The following is a 17,536-nucleotide window of genomic DNA, read 5'->3' on the forward strand; positions in this document are numbered from 1 at the left end:
GACTCCGATCATGGTCTCACGGTTTGTGAGTTCAAGCCCCACATCAGGCTCTGCACTCTAAACATAGAGCATACTTCAGATCCTCTGTCTCCCTCTCCCTCTGCCCCCCTCTTGCTTGCTCTCTCTCTCGAAAATAAATATAAAAACATTTAAAAATAAATAAATAAGTAAATGAATAGTCATTTCTATTTTTATTTCTTCATTAACCTATGGAATAATTACAAATGTATTTTAAAATTAAAAAAAACAAAAAACCCGGCAGTTCAGAGCCTTTTTTGGGTGAGGGAATGGTTGATTTCTGATCTGCAGCGTTTCGGTCAGAGAATGCCATACGATTAGATCGGATACTGAGTCTCCTGGTACAAGGTGATGCCTGCGTGATGGCCTAAAACATACACACATGTCTGTGAATGATCAGTTTCCATAAGTCTCAAAGTATGCTTGAAAAGAACACATGTTCTCTAAACTGGCCCTGCAGGTTTTGTAAGATCATCTTTTTAGACTGTATTTTACAATTTCCCCCACTATTTTCTGCCTGATATGTCAACTCACCGACACAGGTCGGTCCAACCTTCTGTGACTGCAGGTTTGTCAATTTCTGCATAAAGTCTATCAATTTTTCTTTTATATTTTGAGGCTATGTTTTCTGGAAGTTCAACAGATACAGAATTATTTATTTTCTTAGTGATTATTCCCTCGATTATATTTCACAGGTTTCTTTACCCCTAGCACTGCATTTGCCTTTTGCCTCTTTTGTCTGTGCTGATGTCGTTAAACTACCCTCATTTGATTAGCATTTTAACACATCGTTTTCCACCTGCCCTTTCTACTTAAGAGACACAAGGTACCCAGCTCTGCCCCTTACCATGTGACTGACCATCAATAAAAACAACACTTTTGATCTGTTTTGCTCTACTGCAGTTTAAATCCCCTGGTTTATAATGATACCAGAAACAAACTTCGGCCCCACTCTCGAAGGATGCTAGGGAACTGGCTAATTATTGTGAAAATTAGTAAATAAAAGGGAAGAACTGAGCATTATTCTGCCTTTCCTACGTGAACTGCACCTCAGGAAGTTTCTCTTCATGGAGGCATTCCAGCTGACAAATGAAGAGGGGTTCCAGAAGGAGAATGCCACCACTTAAACCCTGAGCATAATTATCAGCCCATCAGCAACGGACCTAGTGGCCACCGACACGGCACAGAAAGAAGCGACCGGGCCCTATGCAGCTGCCAGAGGTAGTGAATGCAACCCCGGCCCCGGAGAATTCCTGCCCAAAACAAAAACATGCCTCTGGCCACGCACATAGATCTCACTCCCAATGTACAGAAAAAACAGGGGACAGAGAGGAACATTCTAAATGTCATCACTGGGAAGCAAAACCCCAGTGCAGACTGAGGGCAGCTCCACGGGACAAGCAACGTGGCTACTTCAACAAATAAATCGGAAGCAGAGACTGGGGACGGCAGGGGGACCGCAGACAGACACGAGAGCGACACCACTGCAATGTCCAGGGAAACGTACCTGAGAAAACCTTTAAAAATGTTATCATCCTCAAAAAAAAAAAAAAAAACAAAAAACCCTTCTTCAACCTCAAAAAAAAAATGCATGAAGTTACTGGGAAAATTTTAACATCAGCTATTTGATGGCATTATGGGGTTATTATTCATTTCCAGCAGGATATACTGAGTTTACAGTGTTCAGAAAGGACTCCTTAGTTTTTAGACACACGTAAGGAAATACTCGCAGATGAGATCAGACGACGTCTGGGGTTTGCTTCAAAGCGACCCTGGCTCGGGGAGGGGTCTGGAGTGGGGGCCCGCCGGTGGACACACTGGTTCCCTACACCGTTCCTTCCAATTCTGCACGTGCTGGAAATGTTTCATCACGCGTCATTTGAAAATAATAGAACTTGCAGACAAGGCTCGGTGCCGGGCTTCTCACGCCCACCAGACACACGAGCACTTACCAGCATCGGAGGAATCATCTCTGTCGGCAAGAACCAGGAGATGCAGCAGGGAACCGGGGCGCGTCCTGCCCGCCTCGTCCAGCCTGACCAGCTGCAGCCGCGGCGTTGTCACGGGCGGGAAACGGTAGAACTGGAAGGTGAAATACACGGTCTTTGGCCACGGCGCTGCCCGGCTGTCTTGGGACACTCTGAATCCAATAAGAGCCCAAATTAATCGAGCCTCCAGAGCAGAGAACCTGGGCTTTCAACAGCCCAGTGCCACAGGCCACACACCGCCTCGTCCGCCCACCGGGTGGCTCCACCGGGATCTCGGGGAGCCCGCTGGACAGCAACCCACTTCAGCCCCAGCTGGAGAACCTGCCCACGTAGCCACACGAATACCGAAGAATTGACTAACACAACACATTCAATCACAGAAGACCAGGCAAAAGCAGGTTTGACCGCGTTCAGAAATGGCTGAGTGGGGGTCGTAGTGAGATGAAAATAAAAACAGACAGCGTCCCTTAGTCTGGTAGGATCTCAGCATGGAGGGTTCTCCCAGCTCAGAACCACACAGAGGTGTTTCTTCAACGCGAGGAAAGCGAGAGCCAGAAAGAGGAACACAGAACACTTAAGAACGTACCTGCTAAAGGCAAGAAACCGCAGTACTATTTCATTGCCTTGTAGACAATCGGATTCTTCCTTCTGAGGGTTGAATTGCACGGGGTCTGCGGGATTTACAGTCTCGGCTGGTTGCTTATTGGCATCCAGAATCTCAGGAAAGCCAGAGGCCTGCAGGAGCACCATCGAGGCCCGCGAGAGCTTACTTCCAGAGCTGAAACAGAAAGACCCCCGCAGCCGGCCTCCAGGAAAGAAGGGAGGGGCAGGACCTGTGGCCCCACCTCTGGGGACAGCCTGTTGTTCAGGGTCCGTCTTCACGGCACAGCACACACCGGGCCCTCCCACGGCCGCCCCTCACCTCCTGGCCTGGACGCCCGCGACAATCGGGACGTGCACCGGTGTGAAAGGCAGCTCCTGCAAGTGTTCGGCAACAGACGCTCCCAGGACCAAGGACGCCTGGCTCAGCTCGGCTTCCAGGTGACAGATCCTGCCCTCCAAGGGGAGCCCCTGCTGAGCAAAATGTGGGCCCGGGTGAGGCCAGCCAGGATCCCAGCCTGTAACGACCAAGGATGCTGGGGTGTGGGGGTTCACGGACGAACCACCTCTGTCGGACTGCCAGCTTCAGCAAATGAAAACACAGGAGGCCCAGTTGCCTTTTAACAGCAGGTGAACAATGAATAATCTCGGTATAATGTAAGTACGTCCCGTGAAATATCCACGACTGACTTATACTAAAAAGTCACCGTTTATCTGAAACTCGGGTTTATCTGGGCATCTCGTATTTTGTGTGAGTCGGGAAGCAACGAGAAAGGTAGCGTCAATTTTATGAACAGGTACCATGGGAGGGATGTGCTGTCTGAGAAGGTCAATTAACATAAAAACCACATTTATAGAACAGAAAAACAAGCCCTCCTTCAAACCACAAGACGCACTGGTCCCCAGCCCCCGGCTGGCGCGTGCAGACCTTCCTCTCATCCCATGTCACTGGGGTATTCTAGTCATCCCCTTGTATCCCACCTCCCACGTCCCTCCAGAGTAGAAGGCGTGTCTAAATGAAGAGCTTGTCTGGGGACCGGAATACTCTCCTTCGAGCCTGCTTCCCCAGCTTTCCGTTCCAGCTCAAAGGAACACCACAAAACCAGGGAGGACTCTCACACATCTCAGCTGTCAACACTAAGAGATGCAGGCTTTTCACAAACACACGAGCCCCAGACAGGCTTTAGACCGAGGCATTTCACGGTACTGGGCGTGTTCTCAAATAGATAAGGGAACGGCACTACTTTCCTCAATAGACTCCCAGTATAGGACTGAAGATGCGGTTTACAGGAGCGCCAGCCAGCTTTTGGAATCAGACTTCGCTTGTGCTCCCCAAGGTCAGCGGCAGCACAGGCCTGTCTGAGCCCAGAACGCACCAGAATCCAGGACGGCGGGTTCCGCTGCTTCTCCTTCAGCTGCTGATAGCGAGGAGAGTGTCCCGGAGTGCTGCAGGCTTGGGTCGGCCTCTATTTCTACCTCTGGCAAAACTGTCCTTCTCTTTCAGGCACAGAGACCCGAGGGTGGTCTAGCTCTGTCTGGTCAGGTGGAGCAAAAGCCTAATTAAGCCCTGTGGCAGGAAGAGCTCCCATACCTAATGCTCCTTGGTCAGCAGGACAGAACGGTGGCAAATACCGGAAGCAAGAACTGTTAAGCCATGTCCACACACACACCCTCCCCCTCCCCCCACCCCCCCCCAACCCCCCGGCCCCGCGACCGTCACCATGCCCGTATCACGGAGAGCCCATGAGGGTCTCGGCCGCCTCACCAAGGCCCGGCACAGCTCGCAAAGCCAGAGGCCTCAGCAGAAGCCAGGGTTCGGAGCCACTCCCTGGAGGAAGGAAGGGAGGGCGTACTTACCGCCTGGGCCGGGGAGGGCTCAGAGCCGGCAGGTTGCGGGGAGGACAGCGTGGCCGAGCGGCACCGGGCGGCGGACCGTGGGGAAGCTGCCAGCTGGGAGAGAGACAGCTGAAGGGGAGGAAGCGTGGACGAGACGTGAGACACACCCCCGTCACGTCACGGCGCCCCCCACCCACGCTGGCACAGACCCGGTAAGCGGGGCAGAGAGGGCAGCGGGAATGCGACCTCGTGCTCGGTGGCTGCTCTGGAGCCCAAGACCGCTCCTGACTTCCTTCAGTTTAGCTGTGGACGCGCAAGGCCGTGCCCTCTCCCAGATGGTAACGTTTGCTTACAAAATCTTACTAACACAAAAGAGCAAGTGGAGAAAGGGAGGGCCAGGGAAGCCAGGGTCTCTGCCACTCGCGGGCTGCAGGGCGGGCTGGTCTCTGAACCTGGCGGGGTTTCACTTCTAGCCGGGGACTGAACATCTCGAGACCCTTCGAGTCCCAGCACCTGTGCTCCCGTGACATGAGCCTGGCATGAGGGCCACGACTGCACTGGCAGCCCAGGCGGGCTCTGGAGACAGACCGCTGGGATGGAGTCCCCACGTCATCACTAAGATCACGCGACCGTGGGCAAGTCACCAAACACCTTTTTTTTCCCCCTCGGTGTCCTGTCTGTACGACGAAGAGAACACCTAAATCACAGGACCAGCTGGGAATGAAGCGAGAAGGGGGAGGGGGTGGCAGGGAACCCGGCACGTGGCTAGCCTTCCGTAAACATCACAGGCGTTCGGAAGCTGAGTGTGGCTGTCAAGGGGGCCCACCGTCCACTGGAGACCCCCCTCTCAAGTCCCGGACTCTGTCACGCACAGCCACAGCCGGCCCGAGGAGGTGCTGGTGCAGAAGGACTCGACACACGAAGAGGTGGTGAGGGCATACGACCGAGTGGGGGCGTGTGGCAACAGGGGACCCCAGAGCCCTTGAGGGGGCAGAGGAGAGCTGCAGGGTCTGTTCAGCTCCCCTCAGACCCCACAAGCTGTCTTGAGCCTCTCCTGCCTCTGGAAGCAGACAGCGCTATCCTGTGAGTCCCGAACATTTAGGGTGACATGGAAACTTCTGGAAGGAAAGTGCTTGAACAGGCCAGCAGGGAAGCCTGGGAGGCTGTCCCCACACACGTGTCTTCTGGCAAATACAATGCTCACTGCTGAGCCAGTTTACAAGCTGCATGGTATACAGGAAAACTGCTTCTGTGGGGACAGTCTGATACCGGATTATTCGACTTTTCTAGGAAGTCAGTTCCTAGGGTGCTGCTGGCAGACGACGTTGGCTGGAAGACAAGCCAACCCTGGCCCTGTACAAAATGGCGCAGCCGGAACCGCGGGCGAGCACCACAACCACTCGGGTTTCCAGAGGCCAGAGCAAGGCAGGGCCTTCTCTTCCTACGCAGGAAACCCTCAAACGCAGAGCCGTCTGCTGTCTGACGGGCGGTCTCTGCCGGCCGCAGCCTGTCTCCACCAGCACCAGCTGCTCAGCCGCTGGGCCTGGCTGGTGCCCCAGGCGGCCATGACCTCGCTGGCCAGGACACTGGTCACTGCCAGGCCCCCTCTCCTGGCAGAGACGGTGGGGAGGAAGGAGATGAAGACCATACTATGGAGCCTCAGAAAAGCAACCAAGGCTGTTCGGTCCCGAGAGACTCTCCAGCCGCTAGACATAACTGCCGGGGAGAAGACGTCATTTCTCAAAAGTATTGAAATGTGCCTTTGATGGCTGACCGCAGGATCACTAATAACACTGGTGGCCGCCGGATGGATGCACGGAGAGCCGCGCAGCCGCAGCCGGGAGGGTGGGGCACAGCAGGGCAGGGACGGGACGCAGCACCTCCGCCCCTCCCCTTCCCCAGCCCCAGCCCACCAGGCGGGACACCACTGTCCTTCATGACGCAGAGAAATGTAGCTGGAACCTTCGGGTAACTGAATTTGGAATTCTGAAACAGGCCTCTCGGGCCTGGACTTACCCCTGGTCCCACGGGCGAGTCCTGGGGGCAGCGTGCCCCCGAGCTGGCAGCGCTGGTGGGCCTGGGGGGGAAACAGATGGAGGTGGGGAGGGAGCCCGAGTCAGCCAGGACCTGCCCCGTCTGCCCCCTGGCTGTGACCGGTGCCGCCCGCGGCCCAGGCAGCAGCTACTGGGCAGAGTCCGGGGGCCCAGCAGTTTGGAGCAGACTTGGCCTGGGCAAGAGTGAGGATCGCTCTGCGGGTGACAGCAGAGGATGCAGCCTGAGCCAGGTGTGCTGGGGCTCCAGCTTCTCTGCCTGGCCTCGTGCTCTCCGATCGTGTGGTCTCACCAAGGGTGGGCTTCGTGACCGTGAAAGTCCTTGCGTGCCTGCCCAGGGTATTTCCATCTTCCCGCCGCTCACACACACCTGACTTCAAAGAGCTGGGGTCCCGTGTCGGCGGGCCTGGCATCTCCCCAGCTGGGGTGGACTTGACGTCAGGTAAGGAACTTCTAAACAGCCCACTTTTCCTGTCTCCCAGCCCTGCTGATGCCCGCTCACTCCAGGTGCAGACGTGGTGAGACCGGGAGGGGTAGAGGCCCCCAGAGCAAGGGGCCACATGTGTCCTTTGACCTCAGGGATGCCAAGGCAGGCTCCCACAGGCTCCAACCTGCATCCACCTCGGAGTCCAGAGGGCACCCCCGTCAGTGGCCTGCCTGCCCCTTGCTAACAGGCCAAGGCAGATGCTTCCCAGGAACTTAGAAACACTTGAGTCCCAGAAACTTCAGTGCCCCAAACTAGCTCATGGCAAGTCACTGATCAAGCTGTGCCTCCGGGGAAAGGTGTCACCTCGCCAGAAGCAAATGCACATGAGGATTCGGCCAGCCAGGGCACCTCCGCTCCATTTCAGCCACCCTCCTCCCCGAAACTGTCCAGCCACCGAGTCTTGCTTTGTCCCACCCGGAACAGGGACCCTGGAAAGCCCCACAGCCTGACTTTGGCAACAAGGCTAAAACTGCAGGAAACGCCTCCGTGGCCCTCCACTAAGAAAAACCGGAGCCTGCCGTCCAAGACCCCCTCCACGCACCCTTGTTCACCCACCTTCTCAAAGCTGGGTGCTGTGCGCTATGTTTCTTGAGGTAAGTCTTTACATTGGGACTTATGCAAACTTATCTTCCTAGAGAATAAATCAGCACAAGAAAGACTTTGGCGGCAGAGTAAAAAGATGCCTGCTGGTGACTGCAGGGCCGGGACGCCCGGGGGGCAGGGCCTGGGCAAAAACACACCAAAACCACAAAACATCCCGGCTCCAGCTTTTTGTACCAATGCTCTGAGCGGTAATCGGTGATCGCTGGCCATGTTGCTTCCCAAACAAGACCACCTACCAGCCACAGCCAGAGAACGTGTCCTCTTCACGAGGCCACTTCAGTGCCTCCAAGAGGCTCCCTGAGGCCACAAGGCCGGACCCAGGCTGGGAGGCCTGAGCTCCAGCACAGGGCACAGCCGGGCCAGGAGCCACCGGGCAGCACGTGTGCGGTGACGGCACATCAGAAAGAGCCACGTGCACACAACACGGACACACGGAGGGAAGAGCGGCCGTGGTCACGTGTGTGGCCTGGTAACAACTGGGGCGGGGGGAGGTCCTGATGTGGAAAGGGGGCCAAGAGAGATCATGGCATGGGAAAAGCCAGTCCCCAAACAACCTGTATGTGTCATCTCATCCACGTTCAAGGGGGAAAAGTTGGAAAAGAGCGCCGTGGATGCAGGAGCGTAGATAAGGCCACTGAAATCCACGCAACGGGGTGCGAGGGCGAGGGGCTATCACCTCCCCCTTGATGCGCCAGGGTAAGCGTGCACATTCACGGGTCGGTGGTGAAATTACAAAGAACTTCGGGGCGCCTGGGCGGCTCAGCTGGTTAGGCGTCCAACTCTTGGTTTCAGCTCAGGTCATGATTTCACGGTTTGTCAGTTCGAGCCCCGCGTTGGGCTCTGAGCTGCGCGTGGAGCCTGCCTGGGATTCTCACTCTCTCCCTCGCTCTCTCCGCCCCTCCCCTGCTTTCTCTCTCTCAAAATAAATAAATCAACTTAAAAAAAAAAAAAAAAGAACAAAATTTAATTTAACAATCATTACGAGGTGCGACTTTGCATCTCCGTCGGAACCCGAAACGCTCCTGGCTGAACCAACGACGGCGGGCAGGGGGGCAGGGCGGCCCGCAGATGGAGACACCACGGAAAGTAGCTGCTAGCCCCAGAGGCTCGCCCCGCACGCGCCCCTTCCGGGAGCAGCACCAGCATCTGGCTGAGCAGCCACAGGGCTCTGGTCTCCTGAAGAACACGGAAACGCCGAGAAGACCGGCAGCCCTGCACGCGCTCTGGGCGGCTCAGGGGCCACGCAGCCTGGGAAGCCACGTGCACCTAGGCCTCGGAGGTGGCAAAGAGGACAGCGGGAAGGGACTACCCAGGTGGTTCCCCCGCCACCAGGGCTGAGTGCTGTGCGGACAGCATCCCCACCGACCGCCCGAGACAGAGGACAGCAGGTTGGCCACCTGAGTGAAGATGCATCTTTCCCGACACCTTGCCACCCACTGGTTAGCCTCCACTTGCTGAAAGCCACCGTCAACAGAAGCTCCCCATCCAAGCCGCCCTCTGTCAGTTTGGCTTCTAGAAGCCCAAACTGTGGACACAGACCCTCGGGTCACGCAAAGACCTGTGTCCTGGCACCTCCTCTGCCTGGGGGACGCGTGTACAGGATCACGCAAATCTGAAACGTCAACGCTCCACAGACCGTGCCTTTGGTGAGGGGACTGGGCAGGGGTCACAGAGAGTTAGGCAAACAAGTGCACGGGTCAATGGAAGACCAGGCGTTCGTGGAGGCTTCCTCCAGGCTGGAGGGAGCAGAGGCCTCTCTGGAAATGCTGGGGGGCCCACAGCACAACCACCTCCCTGCCCGTCCCCAACCAGGGGCCAGCCCTGTACAGCAGGTACCACCAAAGCCCTTTGTCCCAAAATGCAAGCTGTCTTCCGGGAATGCTTTTCTTAAACACCGCTGTGCGTTCTGGGGGGAAACTGAGGGAAGGAGTCAGCAGGCGGGCCGGATGAGGGGTGTTCACAGAGGAAAACGCTGTCCAGGGGAACAAACCCACCTATGTCCAGCTGAGGGGTCAGTCATCGACTAGCTCAGGTCTCGGACCGGGGAGTGGTGGGGGGAGGGTCTGGCAACATTACAGGATCTGGACAGCGGACACCAAACGCATGGCCGAGGAAGGGTCAACACTGCTAAAGACAGCGTCACCGTGATTTAAAGAAAGACCTGGAGAAACAGATGTCCTCACTGGGCCTTGAAAATAAAGGATTCCTCAGTATCTGATGGTTGTTCAGACACCAAGAATTCATACGACAAACCCATTTGAAAGGCCCTCATTCCTAATTATTTGGGGGTAAACAGCCATCCTCCCTGAGACTCTAACCACAGGAAATGGGGACAGTGAACAAACCGCAGAGATTAGGGACAGCCAGCTCAGAGATGGCGTGGCTATGGGGCTTGGGGCTGCACCCAGGGTGCACGCGGGTGGCCGAGGGCCTCCTGCACACCGGATGCCTGGGGAGGCCCAGCACACCTGGGGGTGCTGCGGGGGAGGGGCTGGGGCTGCCCACAGCTGCACAAGCCCCCCTCCACCCCCCGCCGCAGCCGCCGCCATTGCTCAGGCAGGCCGGGCAGTCAGGGGCAGCGAGGGACACGCATCCCGAGCACACCCGGGGGTCCTAGGGTCCTGCCTGCGCCAGCAGCTGCCACAATGCTGCTAAGTTAGGGCCCAGGGTCCAACATGCCCCTGAGCACCTGGGAAGCGGCTCCGCACCTGCGGGAGCAGCCGGGCTCTTTGTGCGAGAGATGCATGTGCCTGGTAGAGACGCCCCAACCCAGATGTCCCCTAAGCACAGAGGACACGGGAGAAGATGCATGCTCCAAGGGCTGACGAGGGGGTGTCACCACAAAGGTGTCACGTCTAATGTCTGTCCATCCTGCTGCTGGAGGTGCGCGAGTGCCCCAACCAGGCCCCAGAGGAGTGGGGAGAGCCAAGGGGTGCCCAGAGTCTGAGGCCGGGGTCAGCGTCAGGGGCTGGCCACTGCAGGGACCTGCCCCTTGCCAAGGCCTCTGCTCTGGGCCACCCGCTAACGTCCTCCCCCAGAGCGCACACCTGGGATCCCTTGAAATCTGCTAGCTCACGTCACTCCAGCTGGACAGCTCAAACGCCCCTTCCTGAATAACTGCCCTGATGACACAACCCAGGGCGGGGAGCCGCCTGTCGGAGAAGACAGGTGTTGGCAGTGCCAACACACAAAGAGTCACAACCATGGCAAGCACCCAACCCAGGGTATCCTGGGAAACACCATGAGGACAGGTTTCCCACGACCCCTTCTACCCGGCTGTTTTTCAAATCCGTGAAGCGAACACGCGGACATTCTGAGACCGCCAGAACATTCAAAAGTAAAATATGGGTCAGGGAAATTCCAAGTTCCAAAAACCAAGAGCGAGTGCCCTCTAGTGGCTCCGTGCACTCGTTCCCGGAGGGTGATGAGTGGGCCTCTGCTCCCTCGTAATTCTCCAGAGGACATAAAAAAGATAATTCATAACAGAGAGCCAAAGTCCCTCACTTAACGTGACAGCCGCGTGTCCTCAAGATTTCCAACGGAACCGGGTAAGTTGGTAAAATATCGAAGGAGGAAAGGTTTCCATCACCGCTTAAGCACGAGAGATATTTAAGTCTCTTGCGTCGGGTCCTGGGAGGCCAGGCCTTCAAATGCTTGGAATCTGGGATGAAGGCAATCCTCTCAATGTGATGTGAATGCAGCGATAAATCCCAATTAAATAAACCAAATGCAATCAGGTTCCATCCGGGCGGACCTGCTGGTCCCCAGATGGTGGTGGAGAATGGATGGCACTGCCACCACACGTCTGTACTAGATCTGGATCCTTCCAGCAATCTGTCTGCCATGATGTTAACCATAACTCTCCTAGTAAAGAACTCAGAGGGCGCGAAGCCTGCATGCCCAACTAGGGCTCGGTGAGCCCCGCACGGGGAGCACACACCCCCACCCAGTCATCCAGAGAGATGTCCGTCCCACTGACTAACATGATCATCTCGAGCCCAAAGCCAGCGGCGTCTGTGGGGAGGGAGGACCCCCTTCCCCCTGAACCTCCACAACATGCCTGGAGCCCAGGAGTGTCTGGCTTCCCATGGGCACTGCTCTGTGCCTGGCTACGTGCGGAGAGCTGGAGACACTGCGGTCCGAGGGACAGGCCAGCTCCCACCGGTCACCGTCCTCGCATGGCACAACAGGGGCAGGACTGCTGATACCTGTTCATTCGAACATCTCAAAACGCAGGCAAAGCTGGCCCAAGCTGGGAGGCCGCCCCACGGCAGAAGTGGCAGAGTGCAGGGACCAAGCGGGGACTTGGGTCCCTGGGTGACACGTCTGCCGGCCCCACCCTGACTCCACACTCTCTTCCGAGAGCAGCACCGATGGCTGCCAGTCGGGAACCACGCGGACAAAGGCAGGGGACGCAGCAGGGGCCCCGGTCAGGACTTCTATGGAGCGTGTGAACACAGGTTCTTTCTGCTGGGATTCCCCAGAGCTTCCGGGGTCACTACGTGGAGAAACTCTTCCCGGAAGGAAGCCAACAGCAAGAGAGCTCAGGGGTGAGGGGATGAGGTGTGGGAGGCAGACGGACAGACGGACATCACTCGAGAGCCAGAACACGGCCAGGTCTCACATCAGCTCTGCAAACGTGTGCTGAGTGCTTTACTGGGCAAGAGACAGAGGAGGACACACAGCCCCTCGCATGAGATGTTCCCAGGACGTCTTCGGCATCGAACAAACGCCCACACCGACGATCTGCACCTCTTCACCAGAGTGATGCTCCTCCCCCCACCCCCCGAGTACCCACATCCTAGTCCCCAGAGCCCATCACTGTGATGCTCCACGGCAAGGAATCACGGCCGCTGATCGGGGAGAGCATCCTGGATGACCGGGTAGGCCCGACGCCATCACAGCAGGCCTTGTTGGTGACAGGGTGACGCGGAGCGGCATCTGTCAGGAGCACGGACAAGGGCTAAGCTCCCCTCTGCGGGCTGACACATTTGTTCATTCCCAGCTTTCTAAGAGACTAGCCTCCTGTGATCTAGAACATTCTTTCAGCGGGCATGACCTCTAGAAGCCTCAGACCGGGGCTCAATGCCCTGCAGAGTGAACGTCCCTCTGACATCAGCCCTGCTCTCCACCACTGGTGCGGTTCTCGGTCAGACGCTGCCCTGGGAGTCCCTAGGCAGAAGCCAAGAGGCCCCGACCACCAGGCGCTGGGCCGGCCAGACACAAGGCCGGCAGCCGCGGTCGCGGCTTCACCACCTGCACACGTGCAGACACGTCCCCGCCCACGGGAAGGACGCTGCTCTGCTGGTAGCCCTCACTCCCTTCCTCACAGGCCCGAGCTGAGAGCAGACGCCCCACTCTCGGACTTGAAGCGGGTGGGAAGCGCCTCGTCGGAAGGGCAAACCCACGACACGCTAACAGCACAACGCAGAGGCGCACCCATGGCGCTCAGCGCGGCTCCGGCTCTCGGGCCCGCGTCTGCAGGACCCCCGTGCCTCTCACAGTGACGCGTCACCGGCACAGCCTTCCGCGGGCTTCTGGTCAGGGAGGTCCGGGTGACAGGTGACACCGCGCCAGGCCACCCGTCACCGTCCAATCCTACAGCTCCCCATCAAGCAGAAGCTCAGCCCACTGGCTCAAATGACAGCAATCTGTGGCGATTCGCGGATGAACGTTATCGTACCGGCCCAAGTACGTCTCCTCGGGAACAGGCGGGAGTCACGCTGTGTGCTCCAAAATCAGTGCCTTGCAAACACTTACTTGCAGGGGACGCGGGTGGCTTCCTGGAGGGCTGTTGCTCCGCCTCCGGGCCGCGGCCGTGCCCTGGCAGCGTGTCCGGGTGTCCCTTGGGGCTCAGCGAGTACTGGAACTGGACCGTCCCCGAGGCCACCTGCTCCACCTGCGAGGAGACAGCAAACAGCAGCCGCCTCCCTTAGTCGCACCTTCGTGTCGAATCGACCCGGGAGCGAGCCCCCCTTCCTGTCACCTTGACCCGGGAGCGAGCCCCCCAGCCCGAAGTCCGCGTAAAACCAGCGATGTCTGAAGCCACATGCTCTGAAGTTATAATCGAGTCACTTGCCAAGCAGAAAAAGATCAGCGTCCAGCAGCAATCAAATCCCAGACGCCCACACTAGCACAGAATGGCCCCTGCACAAGTAGAAATCACACCTCCCCAGTTTCGAATGTGTTTTTTAACAAATCTATGCAAAGCCGACCTTTTAAATTTTGGTGCATAGTGTGAGTGCCACAGTCAGTTCTCAAGGTCTTTGGTATGCTGTTCAGGGTCAGACTCGGGCACGTGCACCTGAGGGTTAACCCGGCATTTCTTAAGCAACGTTAGGGGCTTGCTTTCCAAGCCCCTCCCTCTTCATGGCCCCTCCACCCGTACTGCCCAGTCCCCTTTACCATCCTCTAGGCCAGACCTCACTGTGCTGCACGCTTCTGGCAAGAAACAGTCCCTGAATCCGAGGCCACAAAGTGGGAGGACAGAGTGGTTTCTTTAAAGAGTGCGGGACTGCATCAAAGAGCTAACGTTCTCGTCTGTCATTACTGGAGGTCACTATATAACGTCTAAAAGTAATCAACTAAGAAATAGAAGTAGAAGCATTAATATTTGGAAACAAAGTAAATGCCAGAAGTCACCGCTAAGAGTTGGAAGTGACTGCCTCTGGAGATGGACACTTTTTTTAAAAGACAGTAATTCGCTCATAGGAAAACTACAAGAGTTGTTTAGGAAAGAAAACATAATCATAACACACTGTTCTTACCTTCACAGTAAATAACACTGAAATAATCATAACAGAAGCCCTCAGATTTACTTAGTCCAAAACTATGGGATGTTTACAATCTTTGTATTTTCCTCCAAGTAATATCTGCCACTTCCCCTTAACTGTAAGCTCACGGGATCAGGGATAGTTTCCAAGAATGTATACAGGTGCTCAATAGCAGTTCACTGAATGGGGGCGCCTGGGTAACTCAGTCGGCTGAGTGTCCGATTCTTGGTTTTGGTTCAGGTCACGATCACACAGTTCGTGAGTTCAAGCCCCACATCGGACTCTGTGCTGACAGTGCAGAGCCTGCTTGGGATTCTCTCTCTCTCTCTCTCTCTCTCTGCCCCTCCCCTGCTCACACACACACACACACTCTCTCTCTCTCAAAATAAGAAAATTTTTAAAAATTTAAAAATTAAAAAAAAAAGAAGTTCACTGAATAGAAGAGTAAGATAAAGAGTGGCCTGGCGTAGGGGTGGAGACTAGGCACACGCCGGGCCGCAAGCTCTCTGCCTGCCAGACACCGGCACAGCTGTAGAAGGCAAACACGGGAGGAAGCAGAGGAGGGTACAGAATCGCGGCTGTGACCAGCTGGGGCCCACTGTGTCAGGTAGTTACACGTGTTTAGCACAGTGGTCCTACCAGGTGCAATTCTGCTCCCAGGAGACATCTGGCGACGTCCGCAGCCACTGTGCCCACAGCTGGGGGCACGCTCCTGGCATCTAGAGGGCAGAGGCCAGGGCTGGTGGCAAACGTCCCCGCTGTGCAAGACAACCCCCGCAGCACAGCATTATCAGGCCCAAAATGTCAGCAGCGCGAAGGTTGAGAAAAGCCAATTAGAAGTGATATTCCTTGTGAAAAAATGGCAGTACTGGAGGTATCTGTTTCGAGACAGTCGAAACTTCCAAACGCTTACCCCCCAATACAGCTTACGTACACACGTAGAAAGTGAAGGAAACGTAGTGGCACAACAGGCTAAAATTAGATCCGATAAATATTTATTTAAACACATACATACACCCACACAGAGAGAGAGGGGGAGAGAGAGGTGATGGCCTCAGGATTTCCAGTGGCAATTTTATAACAAGGGCTCAGACTAGTCCGTGGGGGGGATGCAGCAAAATGTGGCCCCATAATGAGACGCTCCTGGAACAGGAAAAGCCGCACAGTCAGCCGCTCCCTCATCCAGGTCCCCAAAGCATCATAAATAACAACACAGAAAATGACGTTTGTCGCCTGGGTCAGCACACAGACGGCGTGCTGAAATAACACAGTGGCCCCTTCACCTAAGAAAAATGACACAGTTGAGCTCTAAAAGGTTCCCGGCCGCACCACTGACACAAGGAGAACACGTTTCAGGAACGTGAGCGGGAGAACCGAGAGCCCTTCCTCGACACAGGCATTGGGAGAGAGACTCCAGCCATCGACCGGGGCCGCGGGGTCACACGGTGTCTGTGACACCCCAGGTCCCTGCCACCCACCCTGCGAGGCTGCCGGTGGGGTGGGGGAGGCGGGGGACGAGACCTCTCACAACACACACGTCAGCTGGCCCTGCCCCCCCTTTTACCTGACTCCTCTACTGGGGTTCAGAGAAAGCTTCGTTCCAAACATGGATTTTCAAAACTGCTGCTGTGGCCTGCCCTCCACACAAAGCTGGAGGGAGCCAAGGGCCAGCGGGCACGAGTGACAAGTCACACGGACGGGCCAGGCTGGACGCGGACGGCCCGGCTCCGACCACAGCCCCGAAGTCCACCCTCCATGGCAAAACGCTCCAAGAGTCCTTTTTAAAAAGGCATGGACAGGGGCACCTGGGTGGCTCAGTTGATTGGGCGTCCGACTTCGGCTCAGGTCATGATCTCGCAGTCCGTGAGTTCGAGCCCCGCGTCGGGCTGTGTGCTGACAGCTCAGAGCCTGGAGCCTGTTTCAGATTCTGTGTCTCCCTGTCTCTGACCCTCCCCCGTTCATGCTCTGTCTGTCTCTGTCTCAAAAATAAATAAATGTTAAAAAAAATTTTTTTTAAATAAAAAAATAAAAATAAAAAGGCACGGACAGGGGTGCCTGGGTGGCTCAGTCGGTTAAGCGGCCGACTTCGGCTCAGGTCACGATCTCACGGTTCATGAGTTCGAGCCCCGCGTCGGGCTCTGTGCTGACGGCTCGGAGCCTGGAGCCTGCTTCGGATTCTGTGTCTCCCTCTCTCTCTGCCCCTCCCCTGCTCATGCTCTGTCTCTGTCTCAAAAATAAATAAATGTTAAAAAAAATTTTTTTTTAAATAAAAAAATAAAAATAAAAAGGCATGGACAGGGGTGCCTGGGTGGCTCAGTCGGTTAAGCGGCCGACTTCGGCTCAGGTCACGATCTCACGGTTCGTGAGTTCGAGCCCCGCGTCGGGCTCTGTGCTGACGGCTCGGAGCCTGGAGCCTGCTTCAGATTCTGTGTCTCCCTCTCTCTCTGCCCCTCCCCTGCTCACACTCTGTTTCTCCCTCAAAAATAAAGAAACGTTTAAAAAAAAAAAGACACGGAGAGCACAGAAGTGGATCTTGTTCCACAGAGTGTACAAATAAGGGTCACAGGCCACCTTGCGAGACTGACGTGTGAACAGCACATCATGAGCCCCGAGGTGAAACCAGCCTCAGCGAGTTCGCAGCCAACTGTGACTCAGCAGTCACACCTGTCTTTTAAGGGCACATCCGTGACACGAGACATTCTGCTCACGACACATCCACAAACAGATCTGTCAACTTCTGGTTCTGAAAACATACGAGCTTGCTAAAAGCTTACGAGCCAGGACTCATACTTACAAAAGCACCTCAACAATTTACCTCTTTGGAGTTCATGCAGGCTGGGGGCACTTTATAGACCAGACGGTGCGACGGGTTGGGCCGGATCCCACCCTGCAGAGGTAAGACCACCTTTCCGGAGCCGGCTTCCGGCAAGGGGTTCCACACAGCCCAGCGGACCATGTGCATGCATGCCACGCTGGACAGAGAGGTGACCGACGTTGCCTGGGAGGGAGACAAAGCACAGCGGTGTGTGAGTTACCAGCAAACCGGCTGGCAAACACCAGGGAGCAGGGCCGCCGGGCAGGGACCGTGCAAGAGGGGCCTGTCTAGCAGGAGGAGAGCACAACACAGAAGCTCGGGGGACAGGGAAGCCGCCGCCCACCTTGAGGAGCCCCCCTCAAGCT

At 56.2% G+C, this 17,536-nt stretch overlaps 1 protein-coding gene across 1 annotated transcript in view; it reads right to left on the minus strand.

The window, feature by feature from the left end:
• The window catches only part of NPHP4 (nephrocystin 4), a 110,415-nt gene that overhangs the window by 37,239 nt on the left and 55,640 nt on the right, over nucleotides 1-17,536 (minus strand). Inside the window, exons 10-17 of the mRNA XM_042953308.1 lie at nucleotides 17,172-17,354; nucleotides 13,344-13,482; nucleotides 9,625-9,646; nucleotides 6,459-6,510; nucleotides 4,464-4,571; nucleotides 2,929-3,080; nucleotides 2,593-2,784; nucleotides 1,971-2,158 (exon numbers count right to left, since the gene is read on the minus strand). Of these exons, the coding sequence (XP_042809242.1) occupies nucleotides 1,971-2,158; nucleotides 2,593-2,784; nucleotides 2,929-3,080; nucleotides 4,464-4,571; nucleotides 6,459-6,510; nucleotides 9,625-9,646; nucleotides 13,344-13,482; nucleotides 17,172-17,354 (1,036 nt within the window). The remainder of the gene's footprint in view (nucleotides 1-1,970; nucleotides 2,159-2,592; nucleotides 2,785-2,928; nucleotides 3,081-4,463; nucleotides 4,572-6,458; nucleotides 6,511-9,624; nucleotides 9,647-13,343; nucleotides 13,483-17,171; nucleotides 17,355-17,536) is intronic.

The sequence above is a fragment of the Panthera leo genome, chromosome C1 (genome assembly GCF_018350215.1).
Source record: "Panthera leo isolate Ple1 chromosome C1, P.leo_Ple1_pat1.1, whole genome shotgun sequence".
Lineage (NCBI taxonomy): Eukaryota > Metazoa > Chordata > Mammalia > Carnivora > Felidae > Panthera > Panthera leo.